We start from the raw sequence: 17,809 nt of genomic DNA, 5'->3' as shown, positions 1-17,809 counted from the left end.
ACAAAGTCAGAGCAGACAGCCGTGTGTTGGATACAGGGAGTATAATAAAGTGAGGGCTTGGAGGGGGGTATAATCCAGGGTTGCATGTTTGTCGCCTGACTGGCTGTCCTCCCACTTGCATATCTTCTCTTTTCTTGCCTTCCCTTCCCTGTCTGCCTGGTCGCCCACCTTACTTGCTCCTTTGCGTGGAAGCAGGGAAAGGGCAGTGGCAGGGAAAGAATCACCTATGGCTGCCTCGACCCGGCACTTGGCCATGCATCACATCACATCCAAACACAGGGTGAGGTACAGCACGGCACGGCATGGCAAGGCACGGCACGGCACAGCACACACAATAAAAAACAACTAGCCTGAAGTGCAGGCAAAGGACTGGCTGGGCTATCCATTTTGTGCTGGGTGTGTGAGGGAGTTTTGGTTGAATGGAAGTCGACTAATCAGTGTGTGTGTAATTAATGTACTTTATTAGTAATAAAGTAGTAATAAAACTGAGATCCTTCTGGTTGGCACCAAATCCACTCTATCCAAAGTTGACAGCTTCTCCCTCACTATCAACAGCTCCCCAGTTTCCCCTTCCCCTCAAGTTAAGAGTCTGGGTGTCATCCTCAACAGCACACTATCATTCTAATCTCATATTAATAACATCACCCGGTCTGCATATTTCCATCTACGCAACATAAATAAATCGACTCCACCCGTCCCTCACCCCCCATGCTGCTTCCACCCTTGTCCACAGCCTCGTCACCTCCCACATCGACTACTGCAACTCTCTCCTCTTTGGCCTTCCTCAAAAGTCCCTCCATAAGCTTCAACTGGTCCAGAACTCTGCCGCTCGCATTATCACCACAACCCCTTCTTTCCATCACATCACCCCCATCCTTCAGCAACTCCACTGGCTCCCGGTTAAACAGCGCATTGAATTCAAACTCCTCCTGCTTACTTTCAAAGCCAGACACAACCTTGCCCCCCCATATTTATCTGACCTCCTACACATCGCCACCCTTTCCCGTTCCCTCAGATCTTCCTCCTCCATTCATCTCTGTATACCCTCTGCCCGTCTCAGCACCGTGGGAGCAGAGCGGCTAAATGCTCTGCTCCCAGCTCTGGAACTCCCTGCCACCAGCCCTCCGAAACATTGACTCCTTTCCTGTTTTCAAATCCAGACTCAAAACCCATCTGTTTAAGACTGCCTACTCACTCTAACCTACTTACTGCAACTTCACTGCCCTACATTTCTTTTATGTTGATTCTATCCATTGTTATTTTTTATTGATTATTGTATATTGTAAGAGTTTTGTATTGTTTGTTGTATGATTCTTTTGTTTATCATATATTGTACAGTGTCCTTGGGTGTCAGAAAGGCGCTTATAAATAAAATGTATTATTATTATATTATTATTATTATTAAAGTTAGGGTCACTTTTATTTACCCACCAAGTACAAGACAGGAAATAACGTGACGCAGTATCAGGTAACAGTTCACTATACTGTGGGTGACCTGGAGCTGGTTGTGCCAGCTGTTGGCAAGTTCAAACTTAGCCTAATTTAGTGCTCACAAGGTGGAGGTTTACACATTACTAAATTATAACAGGTTGCCCCACAGTTTTGCATAGAGACTGGTTGTTACCAAACATTCCCAGTAATTCCAGAAAACTGCCACATGAAAGTGCCGCATAACTGAACCAACTGAAAAAACTGATGTTAGCTAATATACAGTATAACCTGTTTATATGGAAGACTAAAAAAGGCAATATTGTTTCACCTAAAAATATTTCCAAGGTCAGACAATATCTTATTGTATACTGGTCTTTACTAATTCTAACTGAAAGTCTTTTTTACTTCCTTTCATCTGAGTCTTAAATGTATTTATATAATTCCACCAACTTTTTTGTATTTAATGCTGTTTCATTTGTTTTATGTATTTCAAATGTGTTTCATGTATGTGCTGTATATACAATTATGTGAAGCACCATAATCTGCATTATACGCATGAAAGGTGTTATACAAATAAAGTGTATTATTATTATTATGTCATTATGTCATTATGTTATTATCTTGTCTTTTAGGATTGATTTAAAAGCACTTTTACTTGTTGACAAAGCTCTTAATGGTTTGGGACCGGTCTACATTACTAATTCTTTGTCATTTGATAATCCTTCACGGCCTCTAGATCCTCTGCAGCCGGTTTCTTAAATAAGAATCATTAAAACCATTACATAAACTAGAAAATCAGCTGCTCAGCCTTTTTTTTTGTTTGTTATTCATTTGATTGCTTGGTTTTATTACACATTATTTGCACTTGGTTTAATTTGATGGGTTTTATTCTCTTGTTTCTGCACTTTAATACTCAATAGTCACACCTACCTAAGACTTCACATTACTAATTCATCTGGTCCATAAAACTGTAATTTTTAACAATTATGTTATTGTCTTTGTTGCAGCAGTGACTTCCTGTTTAAATTATTTTAAATTACTCCGGATTGGGCAGTACTATAGGTAAATACTATCAACTAATTTAAACATAACTTAAGTCTTCACAAGCTTGCTTACATTTTAATGGAGCAACCAGATTAAGCGAATTACTACTGTGAAACTAGCAATAGTACCTCCTGATGCACTACATATCCCTCAGATGGGAATATAATGTTACAGCAGCTCTGCAACAGCTGACTGATAAAGGTAGTTGGACTCTTCAGTTCCAGAAATTCGAACTGTCCTGAGCCCTGCAGCTGATGTTTTATACTATTTTAACCTAAGCTGTTTATTTTACAGACTCCAGTACACTATATGATATACGACCAAAACAAGAGAAGCACCATATTATATTTCATTGACTCTGTATGTTTCTCAGGGCTCAGACTGGGTGCAGACATAAGGGGTGAAGGCAGGACAGCAAGGCAGCCAGTGGAAAACAAGGAGCCAGAGAGAGAAGGGGGAGTATAGTCTGTTACATTAATCAGAGTTAGCAGACAACACATGTGCTTCCGTTAGCCCCACTAGACCACGCATCACAACACGCGGCTCGGCACGACATGGCATGGCACAGTAAGCCAAGAGAGGGCAGAGGAGGTAACACTGGCTGATCTGTGTGTGCGTGTCTGCCTGTCTGTCTATCTGTGTGTGTTTCTATTTTTCTGCTGCTGTTCAGTTTGTGAATAAGACCATACCTTCTTAAATCTACCTTTGTCTTCTTCATTTGCAATTTAAACCAGGTGGAAATAGATGACATTCTGCCTGACTAGATGACAGTCAGTGGAGCGAAGCAAAATGCAACCTCATTTAACCTTCTTAAGAAAGAGAAAACAAGTGCCATCGCCTGCAGTGATTAACTCCGTGCAGAATCTAAGTACATTATGCAAACATGCTTCAGACACTTATGAATGAGTCAAACAGAGATGATTTAAATCAGTTTGACTGTACAAATAACTAGAGCTTAACGTCAGCAAAGCCAGAATATTAAAGTTGATATAATGTTTACAAGAAAATTTAAATCTAATTTACTCTTCGGTATGATGGGTCTACAAGTGATGTGTTTTACCTTTCTGTTGTATCCACTTTCCCTAAACATGCCTCAAATTCAGCCTCAGCTATTGAGGTTTCCTAGAATTCCAGCAGCACCCACAAAACATGACAGGACTAACTGTATTCAGCACTGCATAAGCGGTGAAAGCAGTAGCCATGATGGCTGCAAATGCAACAGAGTGAGACGTTCCAGTCTTCAAAAAGTGAGATTTTTACCCCTTGATGAAACACACACACACACACACACAACATCTTTGTGGATATCATGGATAAGGGTCCACTCAGGCTACCATCAGTGAAGAAATTCATCATTTTTTGATGGTGAATTTCTCTCTCTATGACCATTAAAGAATCAGTGCCAAATGTTGAGTCTACACAGAAGCCCTTGTTCTTATCATTTAATGTTGTGGATGCTTTTTTTCCTGCTATCAAACTCAGCTGTAACCTGAGGTATGTTGACATGACATGACATGGTTTGGGTAGTTTTTCCCACACAACACCAGTATGCAAAACAACATTAACAATAAATGTTTTTAGGTGAATGTTTTTGTATTCAGGGATAGACTGTCTGAATACTTGATTAATGTGTAGCTTTTGAAAACAACTTCCGCAGTGGCTGGCATGGAAACTGTTTCATAAAAGCAACAGTGACCTTGTAATGACCTGTGGATTATCATGCAATATTGTCACTTTGTATTACCAGGCCCCAGACAACACCCGTGACAATATTGCACAATAATCCCCCCGCTGTCTCTCAGTCATTACTGCAGATCAGCATTCACCTGATGAAACCTCCCCCTCTCCCTCTCTCTCTTAATCTCTCTCTCTCTGCCCCCAGATGTAAGAAAACAGACAGAAAAAGGGAAGGAAAGGTAAGGGTGGAACAGGAAAAACAGCCAGAGGAGGAAGAAGGAGGAGGAGGAGGATGGGAGCAAGTCTGGGATACACTGATTAGAGTGAACAGACAACATATGTGCTACCACTATCCAGCGACCTCCTGAGGTCTTATTGAGAAGAAGGGCGGAGCGTGTCTGGTTTGAAACAATCCATTATTCAAGTGGAGGGGGGACTGAGGGAATGAGAGAGAAAGAAAGTGAGACAGAAAGAGAAAGAAGAGAGAAGGAGAGATGTGTAGCACAGTGTAGCTCACTGGGACATGTGGCTTCTCTCCCCTCTCCTCTTTTCCTCTAGAAGACTTTGCCATGCTTGGATCAAAAATGGATAGATGGAGGGAGGGAGAGAGAGAGGGAAGAGTAGATGATAGCCCACAACTAGTCAGGTTAGTCAGGACTTTGATTTACACGTTTACACTGAAACAGATGAACAGAGAGAGAAGCTGTTGAAGAATCAGGCACGGCAGTCGTAATCGAAATGCCAGATTTTAATGGAAGAGAAAAAGAGGGCTCTTCAGCAAACAAACCAGACTTGTCTGGTGACAAAGACTATTTCAGTGCTGCAACTTCAACAACTGAACCTCTGTTGAGGTGTCCAAAAGAACACACTGTACTACTGAGTATATCAGGCTGCAGACTATATGAGGACATCTCAACTTTCTGTAAACTGTTACCCTGCTGCCATAGGCCAAAGAGACTGATTCACTGTCAACACTGAATTAAACACACTAGGCTTACTCCAAACAGACACAGACAAGATCTGCACATTCACCCTTGAAGACATTGACAGATGATGAAATTTTTCAACACAGAGACCTTTGCATCCACTGAGGAGACTTAAGTCAGAAAATTAACTTCAGGAACTGTTCAGAAGTTGTATTTTAGTCACACAGATGTGAAGTGATTGGATTTTTTCCCATTTGTGTCACATTCAAACTTCCAACATGTAATGAAAATGAGTGAAGCCTGGTCTCTTTGCACCTGTCCTGTCAACATACAGAGGGCAGTGTGGTCACAGCACGGACTCTGATCACATCACCAGGACTGAATCTGTACACCAGTAATATTACATGTGGAACTGTGACTGTTACATTTATTATAGAAGTCAGATGTCTGCCTTCAGGGTGGAAAAAACTAAAACATTTAACTGACGTAAAAGTGAAGCTCCATGACAGGTGTGCATGGAGCAAACCACTGTTTGTCCATTTGTCATCAAGTGTGCAAAGCAAAGGGGATACCACTGTCTGATCTACACTGTCACATGAAAGTGCAATTAAATGTAATTGTTTTTAATATAATTTTGTAGCTGCTGTTCTGCTAACATGCTACTTTTGCTACACAGACTATGTAGACACTGTGTAACTTAAACCCTAAATAATACAAGAGCACATACACACATACACACACAAACACACACACACACACACACACACACACGCACAATGCTTAAACTCCATATAGTTTTACCCACAGTCCACACTTTTACAGACAGCACTCAGCCAGGGAGCCAAAGCAGTCAGTACTACAGGCAGCTGACACATCCAGTGTCTCTGCTCTGTCAGCTGTCCACCTACAACCACAAGTACCTCATATACAAAGAGAGAGCGATAGAGATAGAGAGAGAGGGAGGGAAAAGTAAAATGTTGCTGAGACTCTGGAGTAAGGATAGCAGCCTGAGGCTGAAGAACACTATAATGTGAATGCAGTGGCTAAAAAAACTGAGCACCTCCTCAATTATAAATGAAAGTAGAGTCAGACAGGTAGTGAATGCATGCCATGGCGTGCAGTGTGTGTGTGTACGTGTGCGGCTGGAGGAGGGTAGGTAAACATAGCCTTTTTAAGGACCAATGTTTTGTCTATAATCTCCTGTTGTGTTGGCAATGTGTATGTCTGGTGTTATGAAAGGAAATACAAAAAAGTTAAACGGCATGAAGGAGAGAGCAGGGTGTGTTTGTGTGCTTGCATGTGTGTGTGTGAATGACAGAGTGTCTTCATTATTGTTTTTTCTGGTCTTATTCTCTTCATTGATTCTCTCTCTCTGAAGAAAACGAAACAGGAAATCTTTCAGTTATCTCTCTAACACACACAGTAGGATGCTCCGTATTCTCTCTCTGCCTCCCTTGCTCTCCACTCACTCTCTAATTATCTCTGAAGTGAACGTCTTGTCCTGTTACATTGTGTTTCAGAGCTCTTCACATACCATAACATTAGAGATGTTAACACGGAGTATTGTCACTCCTGTCTCAGTCCTTTTCTCTATACTTGCTTCTTTTCTCTGTCTCTTTCTGCCTGTGCTTCCCTCTCTCCTGGAGGTGAACGTCTTGTCCTGTTACACTGTGTGTTTGAGCTCCTCTCAGACTGTGACACTTGAGAAGTGAATAGGTAGTATCAGCACCTCATGGAGAACAAGAGGTGCTCAGCAGCTGCGTAAAAAGGCTGTGGTGTACTCTGCTCGGTGCTGCACTTAAAACAACTAATCCTTCAGCCACATTTGGACTGGAACACTGTGCTAGGGAAGAGGGAACACATCTTCTAGGTTAAAGTGTCACTTTGACAGCTTGGAGAAAAATCCCGCCAAATAAGGAAGGAGCCAAACAGCTTTGTTTTGAGTTTTGCAGGTTGCAGTAGACAAAGGCTTATGCTGCGTTCAGACTGACAGTAGCACTGAGTCACTGCATTGGAGGTCCTGAAGGAGAGGGGGAAAAATACATAGTTGTCCACCAGAAATTAATCCTGGCTCAACTTTTGCTTTAAAACAATGTAACACCATCCAGCGGCACACTGTGTTGTCTAGTCAAATGAGTGCAATCACAAAATCCAGGTAGATTGCTTTGTAACATGAACAGCATATTCTACTTTTTAAAAAGATAATATGATTGATAACTCATACTAATATATATTGGTATGAATATAGAAACTACAGAGTATGGTTATGGTGTCTGATAAACTTTCAATAATCAGACTGGACTTCCTAGATCATATTTCATCTTCCCACTGGTACCTGTAGCAACACGCCAACGCAGCCCCTTGAGTTTTTAAATTCAGTACTATTTTTAGTGTAACCACCTGCTTAGAGGAGCAGGTTTGAGTTGATTTTCAGTCCCAAGACCATCAGTGAAAGGGGTGAGTAATGCTCTCGGGTCCCTGAACAATAAGTTCTAATATGCACTTGAGAAAGAGACTAAGGGGAAGTGTGACTGTATTCACATGACAGTGGGTGAAACTGCAAAGCAGCATGCATTCTCAGCATATTTAAAATACATTACAATACTATATTTTAGGTTCCCTTGCAAAAACTGCCATACTTGCAGAGACAAAGTCTGGCATTGAGATTAGAGTGGTTAGATTTGCTCCACAGAAATATGAACAAAAGAATAAAACTTTTCCCTACACCTCCATTACTCTGACTGGATGAATCAAGTCAGCTATAAGCTACAAGACAATGGAGAAAATGTCATTTGATTAAAAGATCAGTGCAGATTGTTGGTATAAAGATGTAATTCATGTAAATTTTGATGCACTTCATAGAGAAACTGTGGAACAATATGAATGTCACTGTTCAAATAAATTTGTGTTAAGTGATGTCCCAGCAGGCACTGGACAGATGACAGGGAGATGCCCGGAACAGGCTGCCAGACCAGATGCTTCATGTCTAACACAGAATCATACTTAATAGAAAATTATTATTATTAAGTTTTCAATCCACCCAATCTGCAAGTTTTTGAAATCTGGCAGAAAACCCACATGAAAAGGAAAGCCATGTTGATAGTTGGTGGTCTCACACCCTGTCTAACACTGTTTACTTTGAAATGTAATTCAACTACTGTCTTGCAAAGTATGAGTGGGTACTTTCATGTGCACCTATAGCTGTATTCAAGCTGCATGCCTGTTTATATACACACATAAGCATGCTGTCAGAATGGAAGTTCAGTGCAAATATGTGTGTTTCTGTGCCCAAGTATGTGGGTGGGAGGCATGGTGTGTGTGTGTGTGTGTGTGTGTGTGTGTGTGTGTGTGTAACCGCAGTGCTCTCCTTCTCAGCAGCCCACCATTAAACCTTGGTGCCAGCCCTCTCCCAGCACACCAGGATTAACAGCACTTAAATGGGCCTGTTAGTACACCACCTCCTCTTTGCCTCCCACGCCGACTAGCGCACATGGTGCTGCCCACAGCTCTGCGCTTGCAACGCACTGCCTCTGTTGTTTTTTTGTTCTCCACTCACCCCCAGCCACCTAAGCCTCCTCCAATAAATGGTGCTGAAGTGTACTCAGCGGGGGGCTAAGCCCAGAACATCCTCTATTTTACGGACCTATTGGAATCTGAGTGGATGACAGAGGGAGGAAAAGAGGGAGGGAGGGAGGGAGGTATATCCTGAGACTGAACCAGATGGGTTATGATCAAAATGTCAGTCTCTCCCTCCCTCTCTCATTCTTTGTTATTGTCTCTCTTTCTTTCTTTCCTTTTCTCTGTGTCTGGTTATCACATTCCCCTTGTGACAAATCATAAACAGAAGGACTGAAACAGATGCACACACACACACACTGGAGACAGATGGATGCCCACTACAGAAATCAATAAATAAAGTGGATTCCCATTTGAGTATGTTGGCCATGACACAGCAGACAGAAAGATAGATGGACAAATGGACGGATAGGGTGTGTGTGTAGACTGTGTGTGTGTGTGTGTGTGTGTGTGTATGTGTGTGTGTGTGTGTGTGTGTGTGTGTGTGTGTGTGTGTGTGTGTGTGTGTGCGTGCGTGTGTGTGTGTGCGTGCATGTGTGTGTGCGCACTGTGCATGCATGGGTGTGTTTGTGTAAGACATTCGGCAGAGGCGGGGGGATTTTATCAGTACAGGGCCACCCTTGCATAATACCAGGGGGCGTATTGTTCACAGCCATCTACTGGCCTCAATGAGAAATTCCAGAAATTACTAGAGAGCAACAGACAGAGGAACTGAGACAGACAGGAAGAGAGGAGCCGACACAGAGACAGTGATAGTGAGCAGTCTCACTGATCCATTGACTAATCTTACCACTACGCAGTTTGAAGTGGGATGAACAGACAGGTTGTAAACTAGCCAACAGTGGGGATATGCCATATTATATCGTTTATGATGAAAGTAACTTTGCTGTTGGCTCCAGTATGGAAGTATTAGTTCCAAAAATGGAGTGAGTGATGGAGTGAAAAAGACTAGAGGCACTACATTATTATTTTCTTGTTTCCCCAGTCTTTTCAGAGAGCTACAGATAAAGCAGTCTCATAACCAGCCAGCTGTTCGGTTTGGAAAATTCTGCATCTTTAATGTGGGGGAGATGATTTATACAAAGGTTACTACTGTAGGTGGAAACAACGCCAAGTTAGCTGGGTCTCCCATGGGCGTGAGAAATTAATTAACTTTGCTGACGATGGAATTTAGAAAATGCTTTCACCTTGTTTTTCAACAATCAGAACTGCAAGTAAAACTGCTGGTTAAACTGTGCTTTGTAAGTGCTCAGTATATTTTTCATTTGTGGTGAAATAAAAACCCCTTTTCAGAATGCTTGGTGTAAAGCATAAAAATGCATTAACATCAGAGTAATTCATTTCTAGAAAACATAGTCTTTGGAAACAGTAATTTTCTTTTATATACATAAAATACTCTGCTATAACTGGTGGTAGACACTCCATGTGGCTCCTGCTTAAAAGGGAAAAGCAAGAGATATTCCCTGCTAATTTATATTCATACCATATGGCATATCATATGGGAATATGAAACTGCCACCTGACATTGACAAGGATATGAAGCTACATGCATTCATTGCCATAATACTTCCTGTGTGCTTTACAGATGGAAGATTAAAAGGAAGGACATTGTCACATTTCTTATTCAAATCATATGGATTACTGCAGCATATGGAAAGAGCAGTGTTGACAAACTCATCAGGATGTAAAAAAAGATGATTTTTTAACGACATATGTTGTGTCAATATGGTCTTTCATTAACATGAAAGGTAACATGTACAGTATGGTGCAAAAACGAATGCATGTGAGGACTGAAAATTATTTGATACTGGTTCTCCACAGAGGGGAATCTCGGTGCTCAGATGTAACTTCAAATACAAAATCAGCGAGGTACCTGCCAAGTCTTCGCAGGAGCATGATTTCTGAATCACTGCTTACCTTCTTTATTTCTTCAGGCAGTGGGTAGATCTCACGACAGTGAGGAATCATCTCCATTTCCTTCTCCTCCTCCTGCTCTGCCTCCTTAGAGCTCTCCTCGTCTCCTGGAAACAAGCAGAAGACCAGCAGAGTTAGCCACGCTGGAAATGGTGTACAGTGTGTGTAATGGATTATATAAATAGGGCTGCAAGTAACAATTATTTTCAAGACTAATTAACCTGGTTATTTAGATATTTGATGAATGGAATAATCATTTCATCTATACAAAGTAAAAAAAAAAAATGTCTTAGGACGTATACAACAGCACAAAATAATAAATTTACAATTCCATTAAACAGAGAAAGGCAGTAAATCCTCACATAAGATTATCTGGAGCCAGCGGATGTTTGACTTTTTTGCTTGATATTGATTGACTGTTGCTGGATAATTTTGCTGATCAAGCAGTCAATTTATTGACTGACTGTTTTGGTTGCACTGCACATAGCATCATGAAGCTTTTAATAGAGAAATGCAAAATACTGACCATATTGTGTATTTGTAACAGTAACGGTTTCAAGAAAAAAGTATGCATGTAAAAACAAAAATATACCTATGAATCACTAAAAATAAAACCATGATATTAAAGTATTTCTACAAGCAATCTCAGACACAGTGTTCAAACTATTATTACCTTTTCAGGACAGAAGTGGGTGGTACTTTTAAACTGATGAATAGCACTTAGCCTCCGAGGTTAATATAAGGGTAAATCCCTTAGCGTGATGTCCACCATATTAAACCTATTTGCCATACACTCCATTCGATAGATTAATCAGTCAAGCTTATGGCATTAAGCTTATAGACTCTAGATTATTGCATTTCACAGCTAAGGGTATTTTTGACTTCACAGTCATCTACTGGCCTGTCCTCCACTACGAGGTAACAGAGGGTTTAACAAGGACTGATTCAACCTTTGAATGAGGGAACTTTCCATAAAACAAAGTTCTAATAACTGTTTTTTTTCACATTTTTGTTAATTAATAAATTCGTTTTTATTTGTGTAATGTGTTCTAGGTTTTCCCTGTTGTGTAATAGTGGCCACTGACATACAGTCAATAATTTGGCCACGGGTGCAGGAGGTTGTGTGAGGAGAACAGTAATGCAGGGCTAACCCAGCCTCTGTCTGTCTATCTGTGTGTGCATGCTTCCAGGGCATTTATCTATCAGCTCACCATTAGTGAGGGGAAAGCATCACGCCAACTCAACACTTGACCTGAGATTAAATACCTCTGGCTAACTTAGGGCCAGAGGTCACTCCTATCAGATGGTCCCCTGCACACGGCTGCATGCCAGACATTAAATGCCCTCGCAGACCATCGGAAGGAAATAGAGTGAGAAGACACACAGGAAAATGTACAGCACAAACACACAAGGACTTGGCCACAAGCACAATGCACACAGACACACATACAACTATACAACTATATACAGCCTGAGAACTCATGCAAAAGCAGGCAGATTCAACTTGATACACCATCTAAAACATTTAAGCACTAGCATGTAAACAAGGTTGTGAACTGTCTCTGTTGCTCTCACACACACCAGTGCAGGCACACAAACCGTGCCCCAATCAAACAGCAGGGTTCATGCTCATGCACGCTAATAGCCTGAGACACAGGCGGAGATCCTTCGTTGGCCCACACAATGCAGATAAATTAGTAACGCCCTGTGACAGCATTAAGCAGGCCTATCCTTTTAGATGGACGCAGATATAAAGGGCTGATTTTGCATGACAACTGTTCCCCCGTGACATTTTGTCCGTTTTAGCCCTGATTGAACTATTAATCAGTCTAATGTGAGAGAGGCAAGCTGTTCATAAACTCATCTATTCTGCATGGACGCATGCCTGAGTCGTGAGAGGAAAACATACACGAACATATAAACTCATGAGGGCCCACAGTCTGGCACGAGCACAGAGACAGGCACTGAGGGGCAAAAATCATTTAGCCACTAGGGAGGAGAGATCCCCCACCCACCTAAACCTGAAAGAAGTTGAAATAATGAGATTTTACTGATCCACAATGATAACTGTTTGTTTTAGGAGTTCAGCAGCATGACATTTTGTTATACTGGAATCTAACAACCAAGCCTTGCCTCTGCCCAAACTTTAAGCAGGAGACAGAAAACAGTTGACTGGCACAATTTAAGCACATGGTTGAAAAGATACTGCCCAAACACGCAGACTCTGGCTTGTAGGCCAAACCAGGCATTAAAGCAAACCAATTTAAATTTAGAAATGAACATTAAAGACATATCATATTACTTATAATACAATAAAGTTGAATATTTAGTATAAGCTCATTACGATGAATGACACATTTTAAGTTTCTACATTAGCTTGCATGTATTGTATCCAAAATGCAGGTTTGCTTAGATACGTGCATGGTAAACATCATCTGATATAAACTCTACCGTCCTGAAGTCATTGTTTATCGAATGACGGACAGGAAATCCCTGAAATAAACAAGCAAAGTAAGCTAACTAACTCTGCAAACAAATCAGTGCGGTCTCTCACCTAAAGTAGCATGTACCACTGCGGTCAAATAAAAAGTTAACTATTTTGACTTCTGTTCACTTGTAGGCAGAATAAACCTTTACCTACCCATTATCAACAATCTCGTTGGGAAAGAAGGCGCAAATAATCACAAATCACTATTTTAAATTGACTTTTTCCTGGTGTGAGCCATACCACTCTGGCCGTTGCTATAGTTACGACGTAGCATTGTCACGTAGACACGCAGCGTCACATGCCCGACCGGGGCGAACACCGGATGTTGCTTTTCCATCAAAATAAAAGCGTAGCTTGTAACTGGAAATTAGGGATGGTTATTATCAGTGGTGGAATGCAACCATCAGGTACATTATTTGAGTATTTCCATTTCATGCTACTTTACACCTTCTCCTTCTCTGCTTTTCAGATGGAAATATTCTGCCACTCTACTGACATGAGAAATACAAAGAATAAACTGTACATATAACACAGCAGTACATAAAATAGTTGCAATTAGCCCCATGCAATAATGTAATCAAATATTATGATAGTAAAGTAAAGCAGTGACAGAGGCCTTTTTCCTATATGATAAAGATATAAATTAAAAAAAAAAAACAACAACAACCGCAGGACCTAATGGAGTACTTCTTTCTGAATACCACCACTGGTTATGGTCATAGACTAACCACTGCAGTCCTACCAGCAATGTGTCATTTTACTGATTCATTTTGTTGTCATAGCAATTTCTTAAAAAACAAACAAAAAACCAACAAGAAAAACATCCTCTGGGTGAAGGCAAGATACCATCTGAACTCTGGAGCCTCTTTAAAACTCAGCAACTTTATCTGTCAGCCACTGGTGTGGAAGCTTCTCATTTTAACCTCTTGAGCAACAGTTAATCCTCACCACAACCACCTTAACCGCCTTCGCTCTCAGGGGGTGGAAACTTCAGTTGGTAATGCTGGTCACTTCAATTTTATGCTTTGCCAGCTAATACTTCACACGGCAGGAAGGGCAATGATTGATGTGAACAGGCCAGTGACATTCCTGTGGCTATGTGACAGTCAGCTACAGAGTTAACCAGTGAGGTGGGGGGAATCATTTATATACAGAAAGATGAAACTGATATTGATCCTTGTGTACCTTTATACATTTATGATGTAATGCTAGGCTAGCAAGTATATTTTCCAAGATGTCAGCGCCTTCCCAGGAACATACACAATAAAGCTGGTGAAAATAAACTCAGTGAGAATAGGTTCAGTAAGTTTACCTTTCAAATAAACACATTTTTATATGACAAAATAAAGCATGAGTAGGCTATTGTCTGCAAATTACAGACAGACAATGCCTTGAAGTCACATTTGCTGAGCTCTGCCTGCTTGCATGCATAGGTCATACTCCGTGCTCTGTTTGGGTTGTGTGCATTTAATTCATTGCCTCAGATGTAATGTGAAATAATGGCCAGACATTCCCACAGGGGCTTTTACAGGACCAATCGTTTTGTGGTAATAGATTGTTAACAAATGTCTTTAGACAGACATTTTTGCCTTTTTATGCAATATCATTGCTCTCATTTTTTTTTTTTTTTTGTCTGAATGTGTCTGAACATTGCTCCCCATAACAGAGAGTGTGTGAGAGTGAGCCAGGGACAGAGAGATCTTTGGTATGATTTCATTTGGGATGCATGTCGTGCTATTTATGGACCCGTCAATGAATCGTGCAGACTCAGTTGCTCTGATGCAAATTGCACTCGCCCACTCAAGTCTAGCCTACCTTCCGTGCTTGTCTTTTTGCCTCCACAGCAGAAAAAAAAAAGGATGAACGTGACAAAAGGGGAAACAAATGTTGTACTCAGGCAGAGACAATAATCAAACCTCGCACCCTACTGGGCCAAAGAGGGGAGAGGGGAAAGAGAAGACAAACCCTTTCTCTGTATCTCCCCCTCCTCTCCCTCCTTTCTGTCTCACTCCCTCTTACCCTCTCTGAAATCGGTCATATCCTCAAATGCCCCTGTGGCAAGGACAAAAGAAGGAGTTGCTACCATTCTGCACATTTAATGCATCATACACAAGCAGTATAACAGGATCACAACTGTAAATCATTATGTCATGTATAAGTCTATTGCATTCTCTGTACTATATCAGATAGTCAAAGCAATAAAGGTCAACCTACCTTCAGAAGAGTCTGGTGCATTTACAGTATTTGGCTACATCATACTTATCCTAACAGTTTGATTGCCTTGAATACCATAATTTAAATATAGCTCATATCCATTTCACTTTAGCTGGTCTTATTATTGAACCAAGTCAGGTTAATAATTGATGAGAGCTGGAATTTGCTTTTAAAAGAAACAAAACGATCAAATCATTTCTCTGTCATAATTATTTGTGGAACCACTAGACTGTATTTTGGGCAGTCTCTGTGGCAGAAAAGCAAATTAACCTAATTTGGGAAGGTGCATTCAGTGTTTTAGGGGCACTGAGCCTGCAGGGACCGGGAGCTTGGCATCTATTGAGTCTGTTTCCGGCACGCTATGCTGTGTGGGCAAGTGTATAATGAAGCATGCTGAGTGTGTGCTTGCGTGCGTGTGTGTAAGAGAGTGTGAGAGAGAGAGGGAGGAAAGGGAAGGGGAAGGAGGGGGAAGGGCGACGGGCGAAAGTGTGTGTATATGTGTCTGTGCGTGGTGTACGCACAGATTTAAGAGGACGGGGGAGGGGTGAAGATGACCCACTATTCTTTTTTTGGAACAAAATGACTAATATTGTCACGCTTGACATATTTGGGCTAGGCTATGCGAGACAAATATGATGGCCGAACATGCAGGTTGAACTCACCAAAATCCAAATGAGGACCAGCTCAAAACGGTGACTGAAAAAGCTGATGGGACAGGCTGGAACACATAGGCTGTGAAATTAAAAGGTCTTTCCTTTTTGTGTATTATTATACAACGTTTATGACATAAGCTCCTCTACACTCACTCACTCAGTTAACCCAAATAGCCCAACCCACCCACTGCCTTCACAGCGCTCCTCAGATGTGAGCTGTTTTCCTTGGTATTTCTTCGGGTAGCACCAAATGGTCCTCTTGTGCACGCAATGCTCCACTGTACAAGCCCTGTCCACTCAATCTAAATGTAAGACTTGTCCACCTGTTATGCTGCGTCATTGTGTGTAGTCCCCTGATCCTGTTTTGCCAGCCACTCACTGGGCCTCTGTAAGGAATGTTTGTGCTTCCTTTTTTAGTAAAAATAAAAGAACCCCATGAGACATTTGTTGAAAGACTGATTTGTCCATACCCACACATGCTAGGCAGTTTGTCACTAACTTTAGGATAGAGGTCCTCAGAGTGGTGAGAAAAAAACTCCATGTGGAAACTAAAAAGATAGAGTAAATGAGGTGAAAAACATAGTTATTGCCCAACAATAACTAAAAAAGAATAATAACAACAGCTTGTGTGAAAACTGTAAGATGGCATTTTAAAGACATGTTATAAACATGTCTTTAAAATGCCTAAACTACTCTGTGATCGTCTAGAAAACAATATTTTATTTTAAAAACGATCAAATTTTTGTGTAAAAATTAAGTAGCTATATGTCTTGGCTTATCATGCATTAGTCAGTGCACCCACCAGAGGGCGGTGTAATAAACGTAACATAAACGCCTCAACATAAGTGGCATGATCACAACTGTGAGTAATTGCACAAAATAGGAAGCATTGATTTTCTTGGTGATTTGCTAAATTTTCTGTTGAACTCTAGAGTTTAATGTTGAACTCCATATAATAATAACAACATATAAATAAACCATAATTTACCTGGAACCTTGCTACTGTAGAAATATTTCACACTGGCCCTACGAAGAACGAAGCCTAATGGTTTGTCTTGTGAGACAGCCTCACTAGCTAACAATAAAACATTTGCTTATCTAAAATCACTGCTAGCTTAGATAACATTAGCATATACGCTGACGTTTCTTGCTGCTGAACTTTAAAATGAAAATATTACTGTCACTTGTTTAGTTACATAAAACTGGACTTTGTCAGTATGCTTCAGCCAAAGTGCTTGCCAGATTGTTGAACTGTATCAACTACTTTGCCCACACCTTTCCCATGTCAGATTTGTAGGAGCCATGGCTCAAAATCTGTCATACACTTCCCAAGCTGACAATCCGATGAAGACGCCCTCATAATGCAGCACGTAGCCAGGTATGAGTAGCTGAGAAATCAGGCAAGATTTGGACTTCTCTATTACGCTGTCTTTTTAAAATTTTCCCATCTTTTTTCATAATGGCAAACAAGTTTTGTTTTCCCCATATTTGAACGATTATTGCATCTTCAAAAGTTACGTGAGTGCTGCGTCTTTTAAATTCAAACAGTACCTCCTGCCACCATTTGGGGTCATCGGTGAGTGCAGTGGCTCAGGACAGCTTTAAAATCTTGCCATCTTGCTCAAGCTTTGTTCATTTTATCTGCTTAGCTATAAATCTGACAGTTTCATTATATGTGTCTCTGTGTCTTCAGGTTGATTAGTGTGTCTGTCTGTCCCTCAGTCTGTCAAAATATTTTCCTGTCCCCCTGTCTCTCTCTGCTTGAATCCCTACATAGCTCTCTGCCTGCCTGCCTGCCTGCCTGCCTGTCTCTGTGTCTTTTTGCTTATCTGCAGGACTATTAAGTGTGTGCGTGTGTGTCTGTGAATGTGTGTGTGCGCGCGTGT

General features: G+C 41.1%; 1 protein-coding gene across 2 annotated transcripts in view; it reads right to left on the bottom strand.

The window, feature by feature from the left end:
* lekr1 (leucine, glutamate and lysine rich 1) overlaps positions 1–16,235 on the bottom strand; it is an 80,476-nt gene extending 64,241 nt beyond the window's left edge. The window contains exons 1-2 of one of the 2 annotated variants that reach the window (XM_051065689.1): positions 15,933–16,235; positions 10,572–10,675 (exon numbers count right to left, since the gene is read on the bottom strand). In XM_051065689.1, coding sequence (XP_050921646.1) covers positions 10,572–10,628 — 57 coding nt within the window. In that variant the 5' untranslated portion in view covers positions 10,629–10,675; positions 15,933–16,235. Of the gene's footprint in view, positions 1–10,571; positions 10,676–13,209; positions 13,323–15,932 lie in introns of those variants that run through there. The other variant, XM_051065688.1, reaches the window with a different exon arrangement.
* Positions 16,236–17,809: the final 1,574 nt, after the last annotated feature.

The sequence above is a fragment of the Lates calcarifer genome, linkage group LG21, assembly GCF_001640805.2.
Source record: "Lates calcarifer isolate ASB-BC8 linkage group LG21, TLL_Latcal_v3, whole genome shotgun sequence".
In the NCBI taxonomy this organism is placed as follows: Eukaryota; Metazoa; Chordata; class Actinopteri; family Centropomidae; genus Lates; species Lates calcarifer.
This window is presented reverse-complemented; position numbering and strand designations above follow the sequence as displayed.